The sequence below is a fragment of the Aptenodytes patagonicus genome, chromosome 7 (assembly GCF_965638725.1).
Source record: "Aptenodytes patagonicus chromosome 7, bAptPat1.pri.cur, whole genome shotgun sequence".
NCBI classification, from domain to species: domain Eukaryota; kingdom Metazoa; phylum Chordata; class Aves; order Sphenisciformes; family Spheniscidae; genus Aptenodytes; species Aptenodytes patagonicus.
Window position 1 is genome coordinate 26,792,013 of NC_134955.1, and position 21,627 is coordinate 26,813,639.

General features: G+C 46.6%; 1 protein-coding gene across 2 annotated transcripts in view; it reads left to right on the plus strand.

Moving 5' to 3' along the window:
* The window catches only part of CD82 (CD82 molecule), a 42,702-nt gene extending 22,698 nt beyond the window's left edge, over window positions 1-20,004 (plus strand). For both annotated transcript variants that reach the window (XM_076344411.1, XM_076344412.1), the window contains exons 3-9: window positions 2,922-2,994; window positions 6,385-6,509; window positions 7,704-7,778; window positions 14,323-14,430; window positions 16,739-16,930; window positions 17,225-17,308; window positions 17,828-20,004. In XM_076344411.1, the coding sequence (XP_076200526.1) occupies window positions 2,922-2,994; window positions 6,385-6,509; window positions 7,704-7,778; window positions 14,323-14,430; window positions 16,739-16,930; window positions 17,225-17,308; window positions 17,828-17,905 (735 nt within the window). In that variant the 3' untranslated portion in view covers window positions 17,906-20,004. The remainder of the gene's footprint in view (window positions 1-2,921; window positions 2,995-6,384; window positions 6,510-7,703; window positions 7,779-14,322; window positions 14,431-16,738; window positions 16,931-17,224; window positions 17,309-17,827) is intronic.
* The last annotated feature ends 1,623 nt before the right edge of the window (window positions 20,005-21,627 follow it).

Genomic DNA, 21,627 nt, shown 5'->3' on the forward strand with positions numbered 1-21,627 from the left:
AGTCTTGGAGCCTTACTTCAAGGAAGGGTTTGACCTGCTTTGATTAGAGGGAAGAAGGTTATTTGGACTGCTTGCCTACTTGCCACAAAAGATACCAAAAACATAAGCTTGGAGTATAAGCTTAGTTTCTCTAATCAAAACTTAACACATCTCTACCTTCTTGGGTAGCAGACACGGGCCACAGCAGATGCTTCTCCTTAAAGGGAAGACAGTTCTATGAGACAAGTTCAACAGTCTCTGGAAACTGTTTAGAATATATAACTGTCTGTCCTACTTCTAACCCTTCTGTAGATGGAGCAGAAGGCTACTACCTAAAACAAAGCCTGGAGTTTAAGAGCCTTTCTGTTGGCCCCTGTGCCAGGCTCAACATTATCTTGCACAATCTGAGTGTGAAGGAAGGCAGTGCTGGGGGAGGACAGCCAGGGACCCCCAGCTGCTCTTTCCAGAAAGGTGAGTCAGCTCCATCACATCTCAGTTCTTCCATGCCCCTCTTCACTGGGCTCTGCTGTGCCAAACTGCTGGCCCTGCCTTGAGGGAGCTGCATCCTTCTGGCTTGGGTGTGGAGGGGGATCTTGCTGAAATCAGGGGTGAAATCTCCACCCCCAGGCTGGAGGGGAGACATCTGTCCCCCACTTCAGAGTTTAAAGCAGTGGAGCAGAGGAATTGAACTCTATGGAAGGCAGACATGAGTTCTTCTATGGAGGGTCTGAAGCCAAGCCAGTGGCAGAAGCAAGCTCCTGAAGATGCTGAGTAGAGATACTGTCCTGCTAGGAGGTAAATATACTGTTGTTAATAGGACAGTGTTTTCTCCCTGTGGTTTATTTTCTCCCTGCGCTTCCCCTTTTAGTGTTTTCCACAGCAGCTCCTGGCAAACACGAGTTGTGGACTAGAGCAAAGATCAAAGTGAAAACAGGCCTTGGATAGTCTGAGCACCTCATAACAAATAACTTCCCAGGAACTCAGCTCAGCAGCCGTTCTGTGTTTTGTCAGGAACAGCAAAACTTAGGTGACGTTTCAGGGTCAGCGAGCCAAGAGAGATGTCACATACAGCCCGGTTTGCATCTTTGTTAAGACAAATATTTTATTAAGACTATAGTTTAAATGTGAGACTGCCTCAAACTGTAAATTCAGCAGTTCTTGGCGATACCAAGTTTGAGAGGAATTTTTTTTAGGCGCCACAGCTGTTGCATGTTCAAGGGGCCCTTCTAGTTTGATCAGCAGATTGAGTGCTGTGGTGCAGCATGTTGGGACATAAGGCAAGGGGGAATTCTTGTTACTGCCTTCTTGTCTTTTTATCTTTTTTCTCTTTTTCTGGGATACAACAGCTACATGCTTTCTGCAGCTCAGTCAGTCGTCTTCATCCGTCTTCATAGATGGGAACTTGCTTGGTGACTTTCTAATCCTGTCCCCAGAGCTAACTACATGTTGTGCCCTCTGCCAAGCTAGGAAAGCTTGCAAGCAGCTTATTTCAGACTGTTGCTTTATCTTTGTTCAGAAAAGCCTCTTTGTATGAGGAGCTGAAGCATAGTGTAAACTTTCAAAATGTGGAGCCAATGCCTGTCCATACAACTCTCTCTGCCAGCTTGCTTCAGGTGGTGGTTTGGCATTTCCCTTGTCTCCCAAATATCAGAACATTCTCTAATGAAGCACAGAATTGCAGTCTCTCTTTAGCCCTGTTGGTTTATTTAGTATTTCATTTCATCGTATCTTGAAGTCCTGCTGGTGTAAGAACTGCTGCTTGTAGTTCATGTCCTCTGGAAGCGTTTCGCTTGCACTCCTTGTCCTTCCCTTGTTTCTTCAAAGTCTGTTTTGGATCTTTGCGCAACAAGTGGTTTTCAGCCTTTGCCGCTTCCAGTTGGCTGAATGGCACACGTTTCAGCTTCTTATCAAACCTTACAGACTTACAGGCTTCTCAGCATAGTTACTTTATTATGGGTATAATGGTGCTCTCATCCTAATTTGGGAGCCGGGGTCATCTACATGTGAACACCTCATAGTGTAGTATAAAACATGGTGATACCTGGAAGCTAAAACAGAGCATGCTTCCCCCCCACACCCCCTCCTTCAAAATGAGGTGGGAAAACTGTATGTCTCTTGCCTTCTCAATTCAGTGTCTGGATTCAGCTGAGTCCTCACAGGGACATACTGCTCTACTAATCCTGGCCCTAGATAAAGACTGTGTGGTGAGCGAGGCAGAGACCGTGGCTGATGTTTCATAATGCTTGACTCCCTGTTGGTGGTAAGATGTGTTGGCTTGAGAGGCTGGGGTATTCTGGCATAAAGTAGTGGCCAAGCCAAAATGCCTAAGCTCGGCTTTGGAAGGGGCAAAGCACTTCACTCAAGGCAACCTGCATGCAAAGTGAATGCTGCTGATTTCTTTGCATTTGTGGGTTGAAGCCATAATGTTATACCAGGGCCTGACAAGCTGAAGATTTCCTTCCTGGGAAGGTTCCAGCTGCCAGATATCTAATCCTTTGGCAGCTGGCTCCCAGCCTGGTCCTTAGGGTCAGGGATTTCTCTATTCAAAAAAATGTTCGAAATCATATGCTAGATGTGTTTGTCCTTCCTCGGTTCTTCACAGAAGCAGTGCACTTACCTTTTGCTTCTGACAACAAGGTTCTAGCAGCAGGGCGTCTTCCTCAGACTGTTTTGAACGGTCCTCCTATACAACATCATGTACTACTAACATACCGTGTGAAGGACTGCCAAGCAGAACTTGGGGCTCCTGTGCAGTTGGCTGAGGCATTCTTCCTGGAGTCATGCTAATCCTGTTTACTTTGGGAGGAGTACCATGGGGGAGGTGGGTGGGAACAGCAAAAGAATGGTTGTTTTTATTCTGGAAGTATGGAGAATGGTGACTGCCTCTTCTTACTTGTCTAAACTAATAAGCCAGCTGTATGTGTTTGTTCTTACTCTTTCAGATCCTGGGCGCTGTGATCCTGGGTTTTGGAATATGGATTCTGGCCGACAAAACCAGTTTCATTGCTGTTCTACGTAAGACCACGTTTCTTCATCTTCCTTCTTCTGATTTGACTCTAGTCCAGTGCTGTGCCTGACCATGGTGTAGTCTAGGGATGGCAATACTTTTATGCATGGTCTGTGACCTGAGTGGTAACATGGTGTATAGCAAGATGGAACTCTATCAGGGACAGGGCAAAACTGGAGACACGGCATTCCTCCTAGTCTTGTGGATTGCAACACCAGGGTCAGACTGAGTGAGACTATTGCCTCTTCACCCAACAATCCAAATACTTCCATCTTAAACGTAGGGACTAGTATTTCATCCTATTTTCACTGCATGCTCTGTGTTTCCACAACAGCTTCCTTATTACCATTGTGTCCGAAGGCCCCCAATGCCTTAATGTAGTTTTGCTATGCGAGTCCCCTATGCTCCCACTGCTTTCTGCAATGATCTATTTCAATCTGACTGTTTTAAATGCCTAAGTAAGTACCTGGTTTTATTGATGCTTCATGTACATTGAAAGTAGCCAGTATGTTTGTTCCCAGGCAGTAGAGGATGTAGATCTCGGTGGGGATGGAAGGTGTGGGTCTGTGAGACTTAGCCTGGCCGTCAGAGGTGGTTTATGTTGCTGCACGTGCAAGGGGCTAGCTTCCTTCCTCTTTCAAGTTGATGCTCTTGGCTGACTTAGTCTTTAACAGAGGGTTTGCTTTCTGCAACAACCAAAAACCTGAGCTGGCTTAGCACAGCCTGGGCTTCACAGGGCCGTAAGTGGACTCTCACCAAATGAGTAGTTCAGCTCCATCTTTCACAAGCTCTGCTTCCTTTGTGCTTTTTCCTAGAGGGGGCTTCAAACAACTTTTCTGCTTGGTGGGTTTGGTTACCCATTGCCACTACCTCCAGAATTGCTGACTGGCACCAGTGTCAGATGCTGCAGGAGGGCTGCCTGCACAGGGCTTGTAGCCCCAGGGAATGAAGAGTAATGGCATTCATAGCCCTGTTCCCAACTACACTGATCCTGCAAAGGGCTTTATCTCCCAAGTCCTGCTGAACGCTCTGGCCTGGTTTTGGAAGGTGCTGGGTGGAGCCACATCCCCACTAATGCCATACACACAGATATTGCTGCTTGCTCTGTTTGTTGTGCTGTGGCATCTGGCTTACTACTGCAGTAGTAGAAAGACAAGAAGCACAACGAGGGGTGTTGGTTAATATAGTGGGGGCATGAGCAGAAATGCACTCTTAATACAGGCAGCCAAAAACAAGCTTATTAGGGCCTGGCTATTTGCAGCACCCCTCGTGGTCTGAGGTGTGTTTGGTACCAGTGGGCCAGCAGCTGTTGCCCCAGGCTGATGGGTGTTACTGCCACTTGTGGAGGTATGAAGTCCCTGAGCTTGGCTCTGCTTCTTTCCATTTTACCCAGAATCTCTGCTAACAGAGCATTTAAGGATTTAGCTTCCTTCCTGGAGAGTTCCAGCATCAGCTCTTTTTCCCTGCCCCCTCGCTTCCTTTCCCATGCCTTGCCTCTCTTTCCCTCTGCTTTAGTAACCCAGGCATCAGGGAGGGAGCCCGGCACAGCAGGGCACTCCAGCCGCAGCCAAAGGAGCCTGTTGTACTTGCTTGGCTGCCTGCCCAGCACAGGGAAAAACACAGAGTGACAGCAAACAGAGCAGGAGTCGTCTTGCCAGCAGAGCCTTCTCTTGCAAGACAAGATGTATTGCAGATGAGAAGTGCAAGCACGGCTCCTGTCCTCCTTCCACTGTCATTTCTCCGAAGGGCTTTTGAGTTGGAAATACCTTTTTCCTTCTTCCAATGAGAAGCTGACTAAGCAACTGCTTTCTAGCACTGTAGAGGTGCTGCAACCCGGGCACTTGAACACTTGTATGATGGCTGAGCAGATTTTGGGGGAGGGAATAGTGTAGTCTTGTGAAGGCCACTCCTGTAAGGCTGCTACTTCAGTAAGTGCTTTGCAGTATCAGCACCTAACCTGCACAGCAAGAGTCCCAGGACTGGTGAGGAAGGAGGAGCAGGATCCCGGTTTCTGTGGCGTATGTCTAGCCAGTGAGAGTCTGGCCTGGAAATGAATCAAGACTGAAGTGTCTGAAGTGACCTGTGTGGCGCAAACAGCTCTGGTTCATTTTTTGATAACTGATCTTTTTCCTCTGTTCGGCATGTTCTAGGGAAAAAGTTTGGAAGTGGTGACTTTTACCGGATATCAGAAGTGGGGGGGGGTGTGTGTTACGGGGGAGAGTATTAGTCTGGATTTGGTTACTCTCTCCTAGCCTATTTCAGGAGGAGCTCAGAGGAAGCTTGCCTTCTGGGACTTCTGTCCAGGAAACTAAATGCTGAGCTCTAGGAACATTATTTTCATTAATCACTGGACATCCAAAATTCCCCTACACTGTGCAGCTCGCAGGTTTAAGAACGTCTCTTAATGATAAATGAGGTTTCTGGTTACTATTTCTAGACAGAGTATCTCTTCAACTTTTATGCCATAATGCTTGCTCCCTCCAATCCTATTCTGCAAGAAAGTTCTGTGACCAACCCAAATGTAAGAGCATGTTTCTTCTGTTGCTCACAGTACTAAACGTTGAGGGGAGAGGACTGACAGCACCAGCATGTCTGAAATAATACTACCTAAACTTGGCTGAAAAACTGTTGAGTGTTCAAGAGCACAGTCATTCCAGGCACAATAGCAGGGGATAGCTAGGAGGATATGTAAAAGTAGCTAATTTGGACATGATATCTGTTTTGATCCTGGAATAGCATCTATTTGCAGGGGGTCATACACAGGTGCTACAACAGCCTGCAGTGAGTGCCTGGCCACAAGCCATTCAACACGGACTTGTCAAGTAACCTGTCACACCATCTATGGTCAACACTAGCTGTAGCTCTTGCGTCATGTTTCACTCCATGGAGTTTGTGTGTCCCACTGTTGACTGCAAGTGGATAAGTGAAAACAGAATGGCTGGAACAAGGAATAGTTCATTAAAGTGAAAAGCCAAACCAAAAATGGGGTTTAGGACTTGGAAAAAAGCTTCCCTGAAGATAGTGAAGGGAATTGAAGCAAATAGGCAGTAGTTGTGCAGTAGAACATAACTTTATCTTGCTCTCACTCAGAGTGCATTCATGAGGGAGTTAAAAATCCAGTAAGCAGCTAACTTTCTCCAAACAAGGTTCATTTGTTTGGAGTGACCTTGAGTCTTCCAGGCTCTGAGATAATGGAGACCTGCAGGTTGGCTTTGAAAGTCTCTTTCATCAGAAGACACCCAGAAGCAGCCTTCAACATGTTCAACATGCCTCTGTGCAGTCCCTTTGTAGAAGACAACAGACTGTTATAAGTAGATATGGAGGCAGGTCTCTAAATGGTGATGGCAGATGTAGTTTTTATCAGTAGCTAATTTTATTCTCTCTCCTGGCCCCTACAGAGATGTCGTCTCCCTCCCTGAAGACTGGTGCATACATCTTCATCGGTGTTGGGGCTCTCACCATGCTGATGGGGTTCCTGGGCTGTCTTGGAGCAGTCAATGAAATCCGATGTCTCTTGGGTCTGGTGAGAGAATTCATGCTATGTTTTAGATCCACCCTTTAATACCTCTCCTGCAAAATATCTGTTGGATTGTAGCTGGGGCTCAGGTCTCCTGGGGATGGTACTTCTGCTAGGTCAACTTAGATCCAATTCTTAATTTGCACACATTAAATTCTCCAGCAGTTAACAGGCTGCAGCAGTGGTTCCTCAGACATTACTGATGATGAACTAATAACTCTGCAAAATAAGAGAGGATGTCGCTGACACTTTCTGCAAACAGTGGGTTGAGGACTGCCAAGTGAGGAGACATGTCCCAGGTGACACTGTACCTCATCCCCCCCACCCTGACTTCCCAGTTGGCATTGTGCTCTCAATGGTGCAAGGACAAGTATCAAGGGCAGTGAGAGAGAAGAGGAAGAGTGGCAGTGTCCTGCTGTGCTGCAAAATTCAGCTTCTGTGGAAAGTGTAAGGGTCGAGAAAAACTCGACTAGGAATGTCCTGTATGTCAGGACCTCTTTTCAAATGGTTCATCTATAAGAAATTTTCTGGCTGTGATAGATGAGATGACACTAGCTTCATACACCTCAGCCTGTTACTTGACTCGTGCTTATTCAGAGCACATACGTATAGGAAACCAAGTATGGCCAGATTGTGTGTCCCGGCATTAGGAACATCTCCTAATGTAATGGTAGTAGCTGCCACTGTTTAAAAGTAACCTCAGATGTCAAACTTTCCTTAAAAGCAGTTTGCTGATGAATCTTAAATTTAGATCCTCAAACAAATTAAACAGCATTTTTTAAAAAGGTAATTGACTTTAAAAATAATAATAAAAAATAAAATCAGGTTTGTAAAATTGACTTTTCTTGCTATAGAGGTTTGGTGATTGAGGTCAGAGTGGACTGGGAATGGAGCTGGGGGTGGGAGAGGGAGTCCCAGCTGGAACGACACATGCAGAGGGTGCTTGTAATCTCTCTCCCTCCTGAAGTCTTCCTGTTGGCCTGATGGGAGAAGTGCTGAAGTGCACTGGTCTGATGTAGATGCTTGTCCTTAAGTCTTTTACTGGGGAGAGCATTGTTGATAGCAGAGCTTGTCTGCAGGCAAAGATGTTAGCTCAATGTTGTGACTTCTCCTGTATATGAAATCTTAGTAAAACTTGTGCTATTATGTACAGACCTTTCTAAAGACTGATAGTGGTCATCGATTTTCTTTTGTTTCCAGTATTTTACCTGCCTGATGGTAATCCTCATAACTCAGGTTGCTGCTGGACTAGTCACCTACTTCCAGAAAGAAACGGTAAGTGTTTCTTACTGTGCATGTTTTCCTTGGTCTTGGTTTGGGGGAACAGGAGACACCTGGAAATTCTTTCTTCCAAACTGGGCTGTACTGTTAGCAGGCATAACTTTATTTTTGGGTAGCGGGAACAGTAAAAAAAATTCCTGAAAGACTTTTGACCAGACCTCCTCTTGATCCTGCTGCAGACTATTTGGGCATGTAGTATCAGTGATTATTACCACGTTGCCATCGCTAGTGCCTTGAGGGGTTACCAGCCTGAGTGATTGCTTTTCTGACTGGCCTGCCTCATTGTGTCATCTTGTTCCGTCCTTTCAGCTCTTCTGCATCTGTATGTAAAACTCTCCTTGGAAGAGCTGTCCTCTTTCCCCAAGAGCAAACCCGAGTATCTGACAGTTCCTGTACTACAGTTTGAGCTTAAAGCCAAGTGGTTTAACGTTTTGAAGTGTATCTCTTTGTCAGGAATTCAGTTTCACAGTGTCTGCTTCTAGAGCTCCAGTAGGCTTGGTAGTGTAAAGGGAATAACTTTTGAGCTACTTAAGTGCATTGCAACAGCCTGTCCTGGCTATAGGTTCCCTGGCTAGGGCAGTGCACAGTCAGGCCTCCAGCTGTTTGACAGCTAAACTGGGAGTCACGTTCACGCAGTGGGAGCAAGTTATAACTGTGGGGTCCCTGCTGGCTTCTGTCCCGGTATGCAAGTTTCTGGTACCAGTTGCGGGTAACCCTGGCCTTCGCCACATAACTGGTGTCTATGCCACTGCACGGCTGTGCTCGCTTCACCTAAGCCAACCCTCCTGCTAGGTGGTTACAGAAAGCAGGTGGTTGAAGAAGTCATGGGTGGGGCCTGGTGATGAAGTTTGGGGGTGGGGGGAAGATGCCCACCCCCAGCGTAGCTGATAGGAACTTTGTACCAGTGGCTGTGGTGATAGGAACTTTGTACGAGTGGCTGTGGTGACTGTGAGCAGCTGTTGGCTGGGTTCCTTGCCAAATGTGGTGTGAATGTAGCTTGCTCTCTGGGCTGGCTGCAGCTGAAGGAGAAACTGAAACGTTGGCTAGCTGGTGTGTAAAGTTACAGCTTTAAACAAGCTGCTGACTCTCAACAAACAGCTCTGACTAATGCAGAGGAGGAGGCGTGGGGTTGGGCAGTCACCTGTGATGGGGAAATGTGACTTTTTGGACCGTGAAATTCCATACGTCTGTTGGTATTTCTTCTTCAGCTGTCATTCTACTCTAGAAAACTCCAGTTTGTGAGCTGTAGCTCTTCATTTGAACCTCAGTCAGACCAGGGACAGGATAAAAGTGCTGGGGGTTATTCTGCACAGTCCTTCGAGCTGATGTGGCTGAGATCATCACTTCTATGGATCCAGCAGAATGGTAGGGGAAGCTGGGCTTTGAACAGATGTTCCTGTTCAGTCCTCAGTGAACAAAACTTATGGAAAAGCTCTTCTAGAGCCCTTCTGTTTCAGGGATCCTCTGAAGTACCTGTCTAGAGCACTAAGAAAAACTGTTTCAGGAAGGTTTTTGCTGAAACCTCCCACACTGGTTTGTGGCTGCGCTTCAGTGATGCTATGCATGTCGCTCTGCTTCACTTGATGTACGTCACCCCAGGGCAGCTCAGAGCACAGTGAAGCAAACTGAAAACTGCTCAAGATCCAGTCTCTAGATCTCTATTGTGTTCTTCATGTTTGTTTCTTTCTGACTTCAGGAACTTGGTTAGATATAAAACAAGGAATAGTAAGAGTGGAGGAAAGGATCTTGGATCCAGAATGTAGCAAGGTGATACTCACTCCTCTGCTTCTTGTAACTGAAGTATTTATTTCTGTACTGCAGGAGAGTAGACAGGTTTATTGTTGTACTCCTCTCTACCTGCCCTTTTCTTGATTAGTAGCTACTGAACAGATTCACTTAATGGTTTTTTTTTTGTTGGAACATCTGTTCCTTTTCAGTGTCAAAATCCTTCCCCACCCCTGACATATGAAAGTGTGCTGAAATAGAGTTAGCATAACTGTAAAAGGCTGAGTCTCTGACAGGAAGGCTGCTGCTTTGCCTCCCCCATGGGCGTTGCTAGAGGAATGCCCCTTCAGACTGGAATTGCCTGGTACTACTGGGAGGATCTTGATGCGACATCCATTTCCCTACATCTGTTGGTGACTGAAACTGTGTGGTGGGGTGGGGTTTTTTTAGGGACAACAAAATAGTAATGTCACAAATGTTGCAAATGGCATTCTACTTTGTGAGATGAATATTGCTACTCATCTACATCTAGTGGATCACAAGCCCCTAAGCCTGGGCAAGGTCTCTCTTGGCCTAGTTCACACAGTTCTCTGCAGCTTGGCTCTAAATGCCTTGAGTGAAGGAGAGCAGAAGTCTTTTGGGAATTGCCCTACTTGCTAGCTATTGTTTGCAGCAAACAGGCCTGTGTGATTTGCGTGCAGCGACTTGCCTGGGGCTATGGACTATGCACTGGTTTCAGAATCTGAAGTGACTGGAGGGGTAAGAGCCCTGTCCTGTTTTTTTGAGCCTATTTTTGTGTGCAGGCTAGATGCTAATAAATGCTGGAGGAAGGATTTAGCTTGAGTCTCGGACAGAGGGGCAGGATAGATGACTGATGGTGTCTGACAATGGAAGAAGCCTGCATGATTCATTCTGAGACTGGAATCAAAGCCCTATGCTCTTGCCTCTGGTGTTCAGCTTTCCCCAGCTCCCTTTTCAGTAAGCCCGTGTGTGAAGAGGAGACTGACAGCCCTGCTGCTTTCTGGCAGTGGTCTGTGGCTTTGGTGCCTAGGCTTTGAATGCCCCTGCTGTGGGGTGGCAGGGTGGCATGGTTTAACCTCAGCTGGCAACTGAGCACCATGCAGCCGCTCGCTCACTCTCCCCCCAGTGGGATGGGGGAGAGAATCGGAAGAGTAAAAGCGAGAAAACTCGTGGATTGAGATAAGAGCAATTTAATAATTGAAATAAAATAATAACAACAACAATGATAAAAGAATATACAAAGCAAGCGATGCACAATGCAATTGCTCACCACCCGCCGACCGATGCCCAGCCAGTCCCAGAGCAGCGGCCCCCCCGGCCAGCTTTCCCCCAGTTTATATACTGAGCATGACGTCACATGGTGTGGAATGTCCCTGTGGCCACTTTGGGTCAGCTGTCCTGGCTGTGCCCCCCCCCAGCTTCTGGTGCACCTCCAGCCTTCTCAGTCGGTAGAGCATGGGAAGCTGAAAAGTCCTTGACTAGTGTAAGCACTACTTAACACACTGATGTTTTAGTTGTTGCTATCAACATTATTCTCATCCTAAATCCAAAACATAGCACTATACTAGCTACTAGGAAGAAAACTAACTCTATCGCAGCGGAAACCAGGACATGGGGTTGTGCCTTCTGACACCAGGCTAGCTAGAGCTGGGAAGCAGCAGGAGCCCAGAAAGCAAGGGTAGTGATTTCCTGGAGCAGTCATGCTCCACACAGCACTGAGTCCTGACAGGCCTTAAATGGGTGAAGATGGTGAGGATGTTGAAAGCCTGCCTTAAGTGTTCAATATGCCTTTCTAGCTTGTTGCTCTTTCAGTTTTCCTCTCCCAAGTGCGGAAGGGTGATCAGAGCCCCCTTCGGGCTGCTCTGCCGGTTAAACCTGTGAATAAGCTGCCTCTGTGTGTGTGCTCTCCAGAGCTGTGCTACTGTTTGCGTAATATTCCCCCTTTCTCCAATTACTTTCTGAAACACCTAAGAATGCCTGAGTTTTTTTATTTAACTGAAATGCCTCACTTTTTGAAACGAGAGCTGTTTGTAAGACTTCTTGCCTGTTCTTGTGTAAGAGTAGAGGAAGAGCAGAGATACAGCTTCCCTATGCAGCTGTGATTGGGGACATCTACTTCAGGCCCTGTCTCTGCTTGTGGTGGGGTCCTGGGATGGAGGACAGAGGCACTGCCTAGGATTCTTGCAGAAGTGACCCTAGACTCCATCTGGCCTAATAGCCAGATGGGCCCAGGGTAGGACAACAAACCCAGCTCTCCTTGCCTCCCTCTGTGGATGTGGAGCAGTAGTGTGGGGGGGGTGGGAACTCAGAGGTTCAGTAACTGGTAAGGCTTATGGCAGCAGCCAAGGCCAATCTCATTAGTGAGAACCAGGTCAGGTTGCCTTGATTTGAAGGGAAAGAAAAGGGGAAGCGAAGTAACTAAAAGGGGAAGAACTAGACATCATGAGAAGAAAGACCATGCAGTTCCCTTCTGTCTGGCCTGACGTAGCTGATCCCAGTGAGCTGAGCTGCAGTTTTCCTAGGAAAAAAGAGTTGCTGATGTAGAGAAGCTTCTCTCTAGCCGTAGGCACTGCTTCCTCTTGTTGGGTGTCCCTGGGTTTGCCATGGTCATTTGCAATTCTTAACAGTAGAAGGAAAAGGAAAAACTGTTTCCACTCATCTGAAATATGCTGTAGCACCACAGACAAAAAGGTAATACATGGGATGGGAGCATCCTAGTGCTCAGGCTGATGTAACTCTGTCCCATCCCTCAAGCAGTCTAATGACACTTCTCTCCAACCTCTTGTGATCTGGGTCTGCCGTTAGCAATAACAGCTGTCCTTATGTACAGGCTGGCTGAGAAGAGCTTCAGAAGGAGGTGGGAGGAAGAAGGTGAAGGAGTCTGCTGGGTGGTAGCTTGCACCTCTCATCAAACTGAAAGGTGTTGTAAATATCTCTGGATAAGGAATGGGGGTGAAGAGATGATTTGATATACCTGAGCTTTGTGATAAGACTGTTAATGAGCAGTTTAGATAGTTGTAGTACTTCCTGTCTTAATATAGAAGCAGCAGTTGTAGGAGTTTGGGGAGAGGCCGATCAATGCCTTGTGAAAAAGGGAAGTTTCCACCAGCTGTATGTCAGAAAACACAGCTGCATACAGGAGCAGAGTGACCTTCCCTGAGCAGTGGAGATGAACTGCAGTGCCTGAGATTCTGGGCCAGAGTCTCGCTTGCAATGCAAGGTTAGAAATATGTTACCTGTGAGTACTTAAGGCAATGTTGTCCTCCAGCTTGCACTTACCTTGCACCTCTATCTCGTCTGGGGCAGGCAGCAGTTTTTCACCCTATGTCTTACCAGGATAATCATACCCAGTTCTGTTTCCTTATTGCTCATCAGGTTTGTAGTCCCTTTCTGTGCCTGGGCAAGGACTGGCTGGGAAGTACCGGTGCTTTGGCTGGTGCATTGCATAGCAAAGCTGCTGTCCTGCCTTCCCTTCAAGACTGAGGCTGTATATATTACCTTATCTGTACTTGTTACTTTTTGCACTTAGCTTTTTTTGAGTGACTGAAGCTGCATATAACATTTCTGAAGAGATATAGTTTGTGCTTTGTACAATTGTTTTACTATTTTTCTGTCTCTCCTGGAATGATTTTCCTGATGCGTACTAAGGCTGTTTCTGTTCTCTGACTCTGGACCACTGGAACCTATAGGGCTTTTTGTTTGTTTTGTGGCCACCAAGCATTCCAAGTTTTTCTGTGGTAGATCTCCAGCTGTCCTCCATATATTATAACACTTATTTGCCCAGGACTCCACAACTCTGGTTTCTTGTAAGTTAAATTTATTTCCCTTTGTATTCTGATCTTAAGGGGATGCATGATTGCTTGGTCTGATGTCTGAACTTCTCAGTGTATCAAATGTGCTTCCCATCAACACTGTAACAAGCATAATGCTGTACTCAATAAGCAAAGGAATTTATTCCAAGCCTCACCTTCTGAGGAATCTGAGTAGCAGTATCCCATCTGCTTAATAAGCTTGAGAAGAAATTGATTGGTGGAGGAAATGGGGACCTAGAATTAACTCATTTTCTCTAGAATAACTTCCCTCTTACACAGCAGCAGGCCATGCAACATTGAAAGCTAGGGTGGATTTGTTGTGTTTACTTCTGCCTGGAAAAAAGCTTTCTTAGCAAGAAATGCCACCTGGTCATCATAGTGGGACTTCATCTTGGTAAACCCATTCTGTATTTCATCTTGTTGATCATATTTATTGCCTCTTCTCAAAAGCATAGACAAGACTGCAGAGGAAGGTATTTGAAGGTCAGTCTGGGGGATTTGTCACTACCTGGTTGCTTTTTTTTTTTTTTTTTTTTTTCCCCCTTTAAGCATTGCTCTGTGTGCCGATTAAATGCTCATTTTCCAATGATCTTAGTCACGGTTCTATCTGTCTTCTTGCTGTAACTTAAAAATAGCTGTATTGTGGGAGTGTGACAGCCTGAGCACCTATTACTGTTTCCTTCAGATCCTTTGGAGAAGGTCTAAGCAGAAGCTACTGCCCATTCCACTTTTTTGCAGTGCTTGTAATCTCTGTCTGCAGTTTGTCTCTGCTCTAGCCTCATTCATTGGAGCTAGAGCAAAGCAAAATGTTTTCACGCTCATGACAATGATGAGCTCCTCTTTTTCTCCACTGTGGGGAAGGTGGACCCACAGCAGGACTAACACAGGTGATAGGGAGGGGTGTTATGTACCCTAAGCCCCAAAGAAGAGGCTACAAGGAGTTAACTAATCTAACTCTCCTGCCTTTTTTTCCTTGCCAGCTGAAAGAAGAGTTGTCCCGCATAGTTGGAAGTCTGATTGAAAAATATGACCCTATGAATGATGATGAGAGGAACTTAAAAGATGCATGGGACTATGTGCAAACACAGGTGAGTCGGGGGGGGGGGGGGGGGGGGGGGGCAGCAAGAGGCAGATGATGCTATTTGTCAGTGCAGTAAATGGCCTTTAAAACTAGGCTGAGGGCAGGGAAACAGATATTGCAAGAGGCAATACTGTAGCACATTGATCTGGCTGATCTACAAAGTCGCCTGTGAGGTTTGGTGCCTGCATACTAGAAAACTGTCCTGCTTGCTATTACTGGGTAACACCTTGAACCATTCCTGCATGCTGGTTGTTAGGACTAGCTGCATAGCCTAATGTATCTGGCCTATCAAATGGTACCTCAACACTTCTCTTTGTCTGCAGGGCCTCCAGAATACTAGCATGCATGAAAGCCACAGTGCATGCTATTTTTGTAACAAGTAAAGTCCCTAGCTTATTGCCAGGCAAGTCAGCAGCACCTGCCTGCCTTACTACTTGGTGAATGTTGCTTGCTTATTGTGATGGCTTTTCTGCAAGTGTCAGCGTTCTTGGGAGCCATCCAACCGCCCATGGTTTCTGTTTTAGCATCAGGGTCAGTGCTTGAGCAGCTAGGTCAGTGTTCAGGCACACTGGAGTCATGATAGCTGTTTACTGCCAAACCACCAGCTTGAGAGCTGGCTGGCTGTTGTGGTTAAATACATGCCTGGCATGGGACTGGCGTGTAGTAAGTACAAGTGATGCATTTTTCTTCTGTTCTGTCTGTTCTTCGGTCTGCAAAACACTGAACTGCAGCATTTCTCCTCCTTGGAGGGAGAATGATTTATTTTTTTATCACTGTAGTTGCACCTCCTTGCTAGCAGACTCAAGAGAAGGCTGAGTCTACTGTGGAGAGAGGATCCTGCTTGAGCCCTTCTTTTATGTAGGAACAGAAGAAGAAGGTTTTGTAGAGGTGGAGAAGTCGAGTGTTAGGGGTCTAATTCCTCCCGTGCGCTACAATTAGCATTTGAAAGGGGGTGGGTGTTTTGTAGACCAGTCTTGGAGTTAAAATCCAAACCTCTGTGAGGCAGAGGTAGTTCCTTCTGGAGGCTGGATCTTCAACACCTGTTTGGAAACCAAGTGCTTGCCCTGGTGTGGGTGTTCAGCTGCTTGTACCTCTGCTCTCATGTCTGTTATGTCAGATGGAAACACTACGTTTCCTTTCTGAGCAGAGTGGGATTTTCCCTAAACTTCCAGCTCAGGTTTGATAGCCTTTCTGCTCTGTACCACCATGCAAGCACTGGGATCCATGCTTAAGATAAGATCGTGGTTTTTGCTGGACTTCCCAATGTGCTTTCCCCTCCAGCAACTGCAGTTTTATCACGTGGCTGTATAGGAATGTAAATGTTTCTTCGGATGGAAAACTTTTCTCATCCCATCTTCCAGCCAGTCCCAACTGCAGCCAGGCGGGTGCAAACTCGTCGTGACTCACTGGGGCTCAGCAGCATGTTGACGCCATCGTGCGGTGGCTGCTGGTGTCCCCAGGGGGCCACAGCTAAGATCAGTGGTACCTTGCAATTGGGAACCAGAAAATGAAAAGTTCCTGCTTCATGTCTGCTCAAAAAATGTGTGCTACTCAAAGAAAAATAGTCTTAGCATTTAAACCTATGGAAATGGCATTGCTAGTGGAAGACTAGGTAGTAATCCTTTTGAGATGTCTTTGAATACATGGGATGTCTTGTCAACATGCTAATCTCTTGCCTGCCTTGCTTCTCCCTCACCAAATCAATCTGCTGACGATGAACTGGACGGACTGAAAAACTCTCAAATGTGTCACACAGGACAACTGCCCTCCTCCAGCTGACCCACCAGCAACATCTGTTCTGCAACTTTACTTCTGTTTAGCATTGTCACCTGGAGAGAAGATTAGTTTTTGCAGACTAAATACTAGCAAACCTCATCAAAATTACACTTTGTAGAATTAATGTCAAGCTGCATGGCCTGCTGAAATCTGAGTATCTAGGCCTCATGCAGTAAGGCTTGTGAAGGATTCATATTCTAGCGTGACTGGTGTGCTAGAACTTTATGGATGGCTTGTGCATATTATAGTCTACTACGCTCAAAGTCTGCTAGCAGTGGCCCTTTCATTCTTGTCTTGCTGGCAGAGTGATTCTTTGGTAGGAAATAACGCCCCTGCTGTCTGGACGGCCCTATGCATAGGTTATCATCTGATAATGAGGGTGATGTTCTGACATAACTAATTCATGCAAACCGTATAGCCTGACTGTTGTTACATGGAGAGCTCCTGTGTACTTCTACCTCCGCTGTGTGTTTGTTTGCATGTGCAATATGTTACCAGCGCAAAGCGTAAGACCATGATGATCTCTCTCTGCTTGTTAGATTGCCTGCTGTGGCTGGACTGGAGCAAAGGACTGGGAAAATAATGAGATTCTTGCCAACCAAAGCATGACTGCGTATCCCTGCTCCTGCTCCAATAGCTCCAAGGACTTTCCCGTAGATAGCGGTTTCTGTAATCTGGATGTTCCTGTCAACGGCACTGCAACGTATGCTGACTGGCCTGTTCATGAGCAGGTGAGTGGATATGTCTGGGCCCTGTGAAGCTTCCACTGAAGTCACCTTGTCTTTGTTCCTCTAGGAATTATTTAGAGCACTTTTTTCACATCAGTATTGCTTGAAGTACCTGTGGAAATGGGGGCAAGGGGGGAGGGACAGGGATCTTGCCCTTTTCTGCTAAAGCTACTGTGAAACTTGGTATAGCATGTAACTGGGATAGTCTCTGCATGCACAAGGTGATGTGTTATGGATTTTCAGTCTTGAGATACTTAAATTCATGCTTCTTTCCCTTGTGACCATGTTTTCTCATAGGGGTGCATGGATGGTGTAGAGAAGTGGTTGAAGGACAACCTTGGTGTCATTCTTGGGGTCTGCACCGGTGTTGCTGTTATAGAGGTAAGTCACTCCCTGACGTGAACCTATACTGTCTTACCATGCAGACTCTTTTAAAGGTAAAGCTACTTTTTTCAAGTAACAGACACCTGGTTTAATGGCAGAGCGGTTCTAGCTCTTGATTGTGTCTACCTGGAGCTTTGAACTGCTGCTTTCATTGGTTGGATTAAAAATTGAACAAAGCCCTGTCTCCTTGTGGTTCCTGCTGCTGTGTCTGACGCTTGGCAATTCACTGCATGCGTAACCAGGAGGAATGAGACAAGCAACATCCCACTAGTGAGATCCCACTTGTTGCCTTAAAAAGCCCATAACATAGATTCCAGATGAAGGCACATGTTTTTGCAGCAAAATACTTTTGTCATCCCGATTATTGCATTTTCCTTGCATTGGGGACCAACTCTGTTCACCTGTGTGGTGTCATTAAAAGGAGACCACTGTATTCTGCTCCCCTGTACCACCCTTTCTTCCCACCTTATCTGTCTGGTTGCTGACTTTGTTCCCATTCTTCATCACTTATTCCAGCTGCTGGGGATGATACTGTCCATTTCACTCTGCAAGAACATACACAGCGAAGACTACACCAAAGTGCCCAAGTCTTGAGTTGGCTGACTCCAGAGCTACGGCACCACACAGAAAGGAGCAAACAGAACATTCCTGCCTCATACCCAGACTGTCCGACCATTGACCATTATTCCTGTGACATCCCGTTTCTGATACCACTCTGCTAAGAACTGTTAGAGCTGCAATACAGCCTGATCTTCTGGCAATAGGGCCCTTGGGCCACCTGCATCCTGCCTCTGGATTATTTGTACTTCAAGAAGCAGAACTTAACTGTCTCGTATCACATGAGACACTGATTAACCTAAGGGGACAATGCTTTTGCTGCCTGCTCCATGTTAAACAATACTATTCATATCTCCATTCTACAACCCACTGGGCCTAACATACAATAACTCCTCCCCCCCCTCATTCTCCTCCCACACATCTTTCCCCCTACCCTCAGAAGCCCCATCTCTTTGTCCCATGAGCCAGGATTGCTGTTGAGATTCCAGTGCTTTGGTAGCTTCACCTACTTCACTGACTTGTGGTGGTAACTAGTTGTGCTTTATAGGCCTTCTCCTCCCTTGCAGTTAACCTGATTCAGCTCCTACTATGCATCTTCCAGCCTAGGCTCTCATCTTGAAATATTGAGTGCTACCCTCATACTCGCTTATCCTGCTTCTGGAGTCGGCTATGCCTTGCCTTCAGCGGAGCTCTTCCCTTTGAGTGTGTTAAGAAGCCACCGGGAGGGAGCCAAGCCTACCTATTCCTAGCGTGGCTTGGCAGATTGTGGTGGTGGTGCTCAGCTGCTTCTGGAATGGGTCCCTTGGGTTCTGGATTTGACACTTAGATGTTTCTCCCACTTGCCTATTTACCTTTTCCTCTCGCCCTAGCACTGCTTTGCTGGCTCCTGTCAGCTTGGAGGCACTTCAGAGACTGCTGCATAGCATGGACTCAGCCCCAGGCTGGCTCTGCTGGTTGCATTCTTGGGTTGCCAGCTTTTATAGAGGTTACGATTAACTCGATTCTTCCCTTGCCCCCTTTATGAACATAAAATCTATTAGCTGTGGTTTTTAATTATGAATATGGAGGGATCTGACTGGATTGCTGATGCTGTATATCAGAGAGATCACTGCTACCGGTGCCTGGTTTAGGTTTTGTAGCTTGGATGCAAGGATAAGTTGCTTTTATTTTGGTTGTCCAGTCTTCTGACTCCACTGCGGTCTGGAGCCATGGCTGCATCCTGAGCTCTGTCTCAAGTGTAAGCAATGCAGCAGGTAAGTAGCTGGTTCTGCAGTTGTGCAGGCTGGGTGGTTTCTGTACTTAATGGCTGGGCTGTTCACTCTATTCAGCCACTGGCCAGAAGCAAGGAGTGGTGTAGAGCAGAAGAAAGTAGAAAATGTATGTGAAACTTCCCCAACTTCTTAAATAAGGGAGCTGGGCTCAAATCCTCAGTCTTAGAGGTGGCTTGGGCACAACAGATTTCCTGCAGTTGCACATGCGTGCAATCACCCTGACAGCAGGAAGCTGTATGAGAGAGAAGTGGGTGGTCCTTGCCTGAGACCTGTTACAAGGTACTTGGTGAGAGAGCCTTTGCCTTACAGAGGTGGTCCCAGGACTCTCTCTTGTCAGGGGTGGGGTTGGTAGGAATAACCCTAGTAACAGTTCAAAGGGATGGCTTCACTACCTACTCGGCTTTCCTTCTGGGAAGAAAGGCTCGTGCAGGGGATCAGGGTCCCAGCAGTGGGTCCCTGCTCTGTCCTTATCTCTGGACACAGTGGTGGTTGGGGAGAGTAGATATGACTGGGCAACTGGTTTTTATGGAGGTCTGATAAGGCTTTGCTATTTTGAGACACCTGCCCCCTCCTGCACAGATCCTTCAAGTTGACTTTTGCTATAGCAGAAGGCACCCTTCTTAGCAGTAAAGCTTGCTAGCTTTTGTAGCACAAAGTCTATCCTCTAATGTGTTCTTATTTGCAAGATTCTTGTTCAGTAACAGATGCCAATGCCAAGCAGCAAGTAAAAAGGAGCCCATGCTGGGTTTCCTTTCTGTTTTTTGTCTGTTTTTAGCAACATCTTCCTACTGGAAGAAATGCATGTACAGATATAAAAATCTAGAGGATGAATATTTCTGTAATAAAGACTTTGCTAAAAAAATATCTCTGCCTATGACTTGTGCATTGCAGTAGTTTCCCCTTGCTTCCTCTCCACCCCATTCTGCTTACATGCAAATCACTGATACCTTGTTTGTTCAAGGTAGCAAAGGGCCTGTCAAAAGCTGTTCTGAGGCCCATGTGTGAGATCAGTGTGGACTGTGAAGATACTGCCCAGCAGAGAGAGGCGACAATTTTCCTAGGCTATATTCTAGAGTAAACTTTGCCCTGTTTTATGAAGTATGTCTGTCCTAGGGTGAGCTGAGTGGTAGTTCCTTTGAATTACCTGCTCTCTCCTAAGCTAAGTGATCTCTGTATTTGAAGATGTTGCTTCAGACCTGCAGACCCTTATTCTGCACTGTATGAAGTCATAAGCCTTGGGGACCAATTCCAACAAAACATAAGCTTGCTGCTATGCCCGCAGTGCATACAGCTCTTGCTAGCTGAGCTTTATCATTTTTTCCTCTTCCTACTCACCTTCAGTAGGCTCCTGCCTCCAGGCTGCTATTTTAAAAAAAGATTTGTCAGCCCCTGCCACTGTGAGGAGGAAGAAAGCTGAGGTAGCCATTTTTGTAGGTTATGCCACCACACACTGGGCTTGACTGTTTGAAAAGCTCTTGAGAAGTAGATAGAGCAACTGTATTAATCTTCTTGCTTCCCTCAGCTAAGCAGTTGAGAAGTGGATATGAGTTGCATCTCAAAATTCCTTCAGATCCTGCTCCATGGTGGTGTTTCTGGCCATTTAAAATGGCTGTCCTTAGAAGGACCTACGTTAGTGCGCTAATGGAGTCTGGAGCTGTTGCTTTAGGAATTAATAAGCATGACCCGAGTCCTCATACACGTTTGAAGAAACAGCGTGAAGTGTGCAGAGAAGAAGGTGCTGGGATGCTACCAGCAAACACTGGTGGCATCTGGTCTAGAGTCAAGACTTCAGTTACCCTGACCAGCTGAGTGTGGAGGGAGAGGTGCTTAAATGGATCCTGGACCCACAGCAGGGTGCAATGATCTGTCTGATCTGTGCGTACAACTTGTTCCTTTAGGCTGTCCTGGGCTGTGCTTGAGGAGAGCTTGGGTCTTGGTCATATGGGATCTCCCCTCTTTCTGGTTGGTTTTCCAGAGCACCCCTCTTTACTCGGGTGGCAATGCTTTCCCAGCGCCTCACAATTTAGAGGGCTACACTTCATGGCGAAGCTGCCAAACCTGACCAGATGGCTGCTGGGTGGGGAAGGGTGCTGCTGGTTCTCCTTCAGCCTGATGTGAGCTGGAAGGAGAAAGGAGGGAAGGTGAGGACTGCTGCTTGTCTCCAACTTGGGTCCGCAACTGCCCGAGCTCTGTAGAAACCACTTGCCTTTGGCCACTGGAGGGAGGTGTTCTACCAAGAAAACTCAGCTCGGGTACTGCAGTACCAGCAGCATCGGCTGGTCCCTGGGGGATGAGATGATGACACTGATGGCTTCCTTCTGCTCCTAGTTACTCCTGGCAGCAGGGTAGCTAAAATAACTTGTAATTACAAATGTATTTTCCTCATAAACGATTTGTGCTGCATGCTTGGCATTTTTAGGGATAATTTTCCCTTCCATTTCTTGGAGCAGCACACAGTTGGATATTTTGTTGCATGTCTTCCACTAC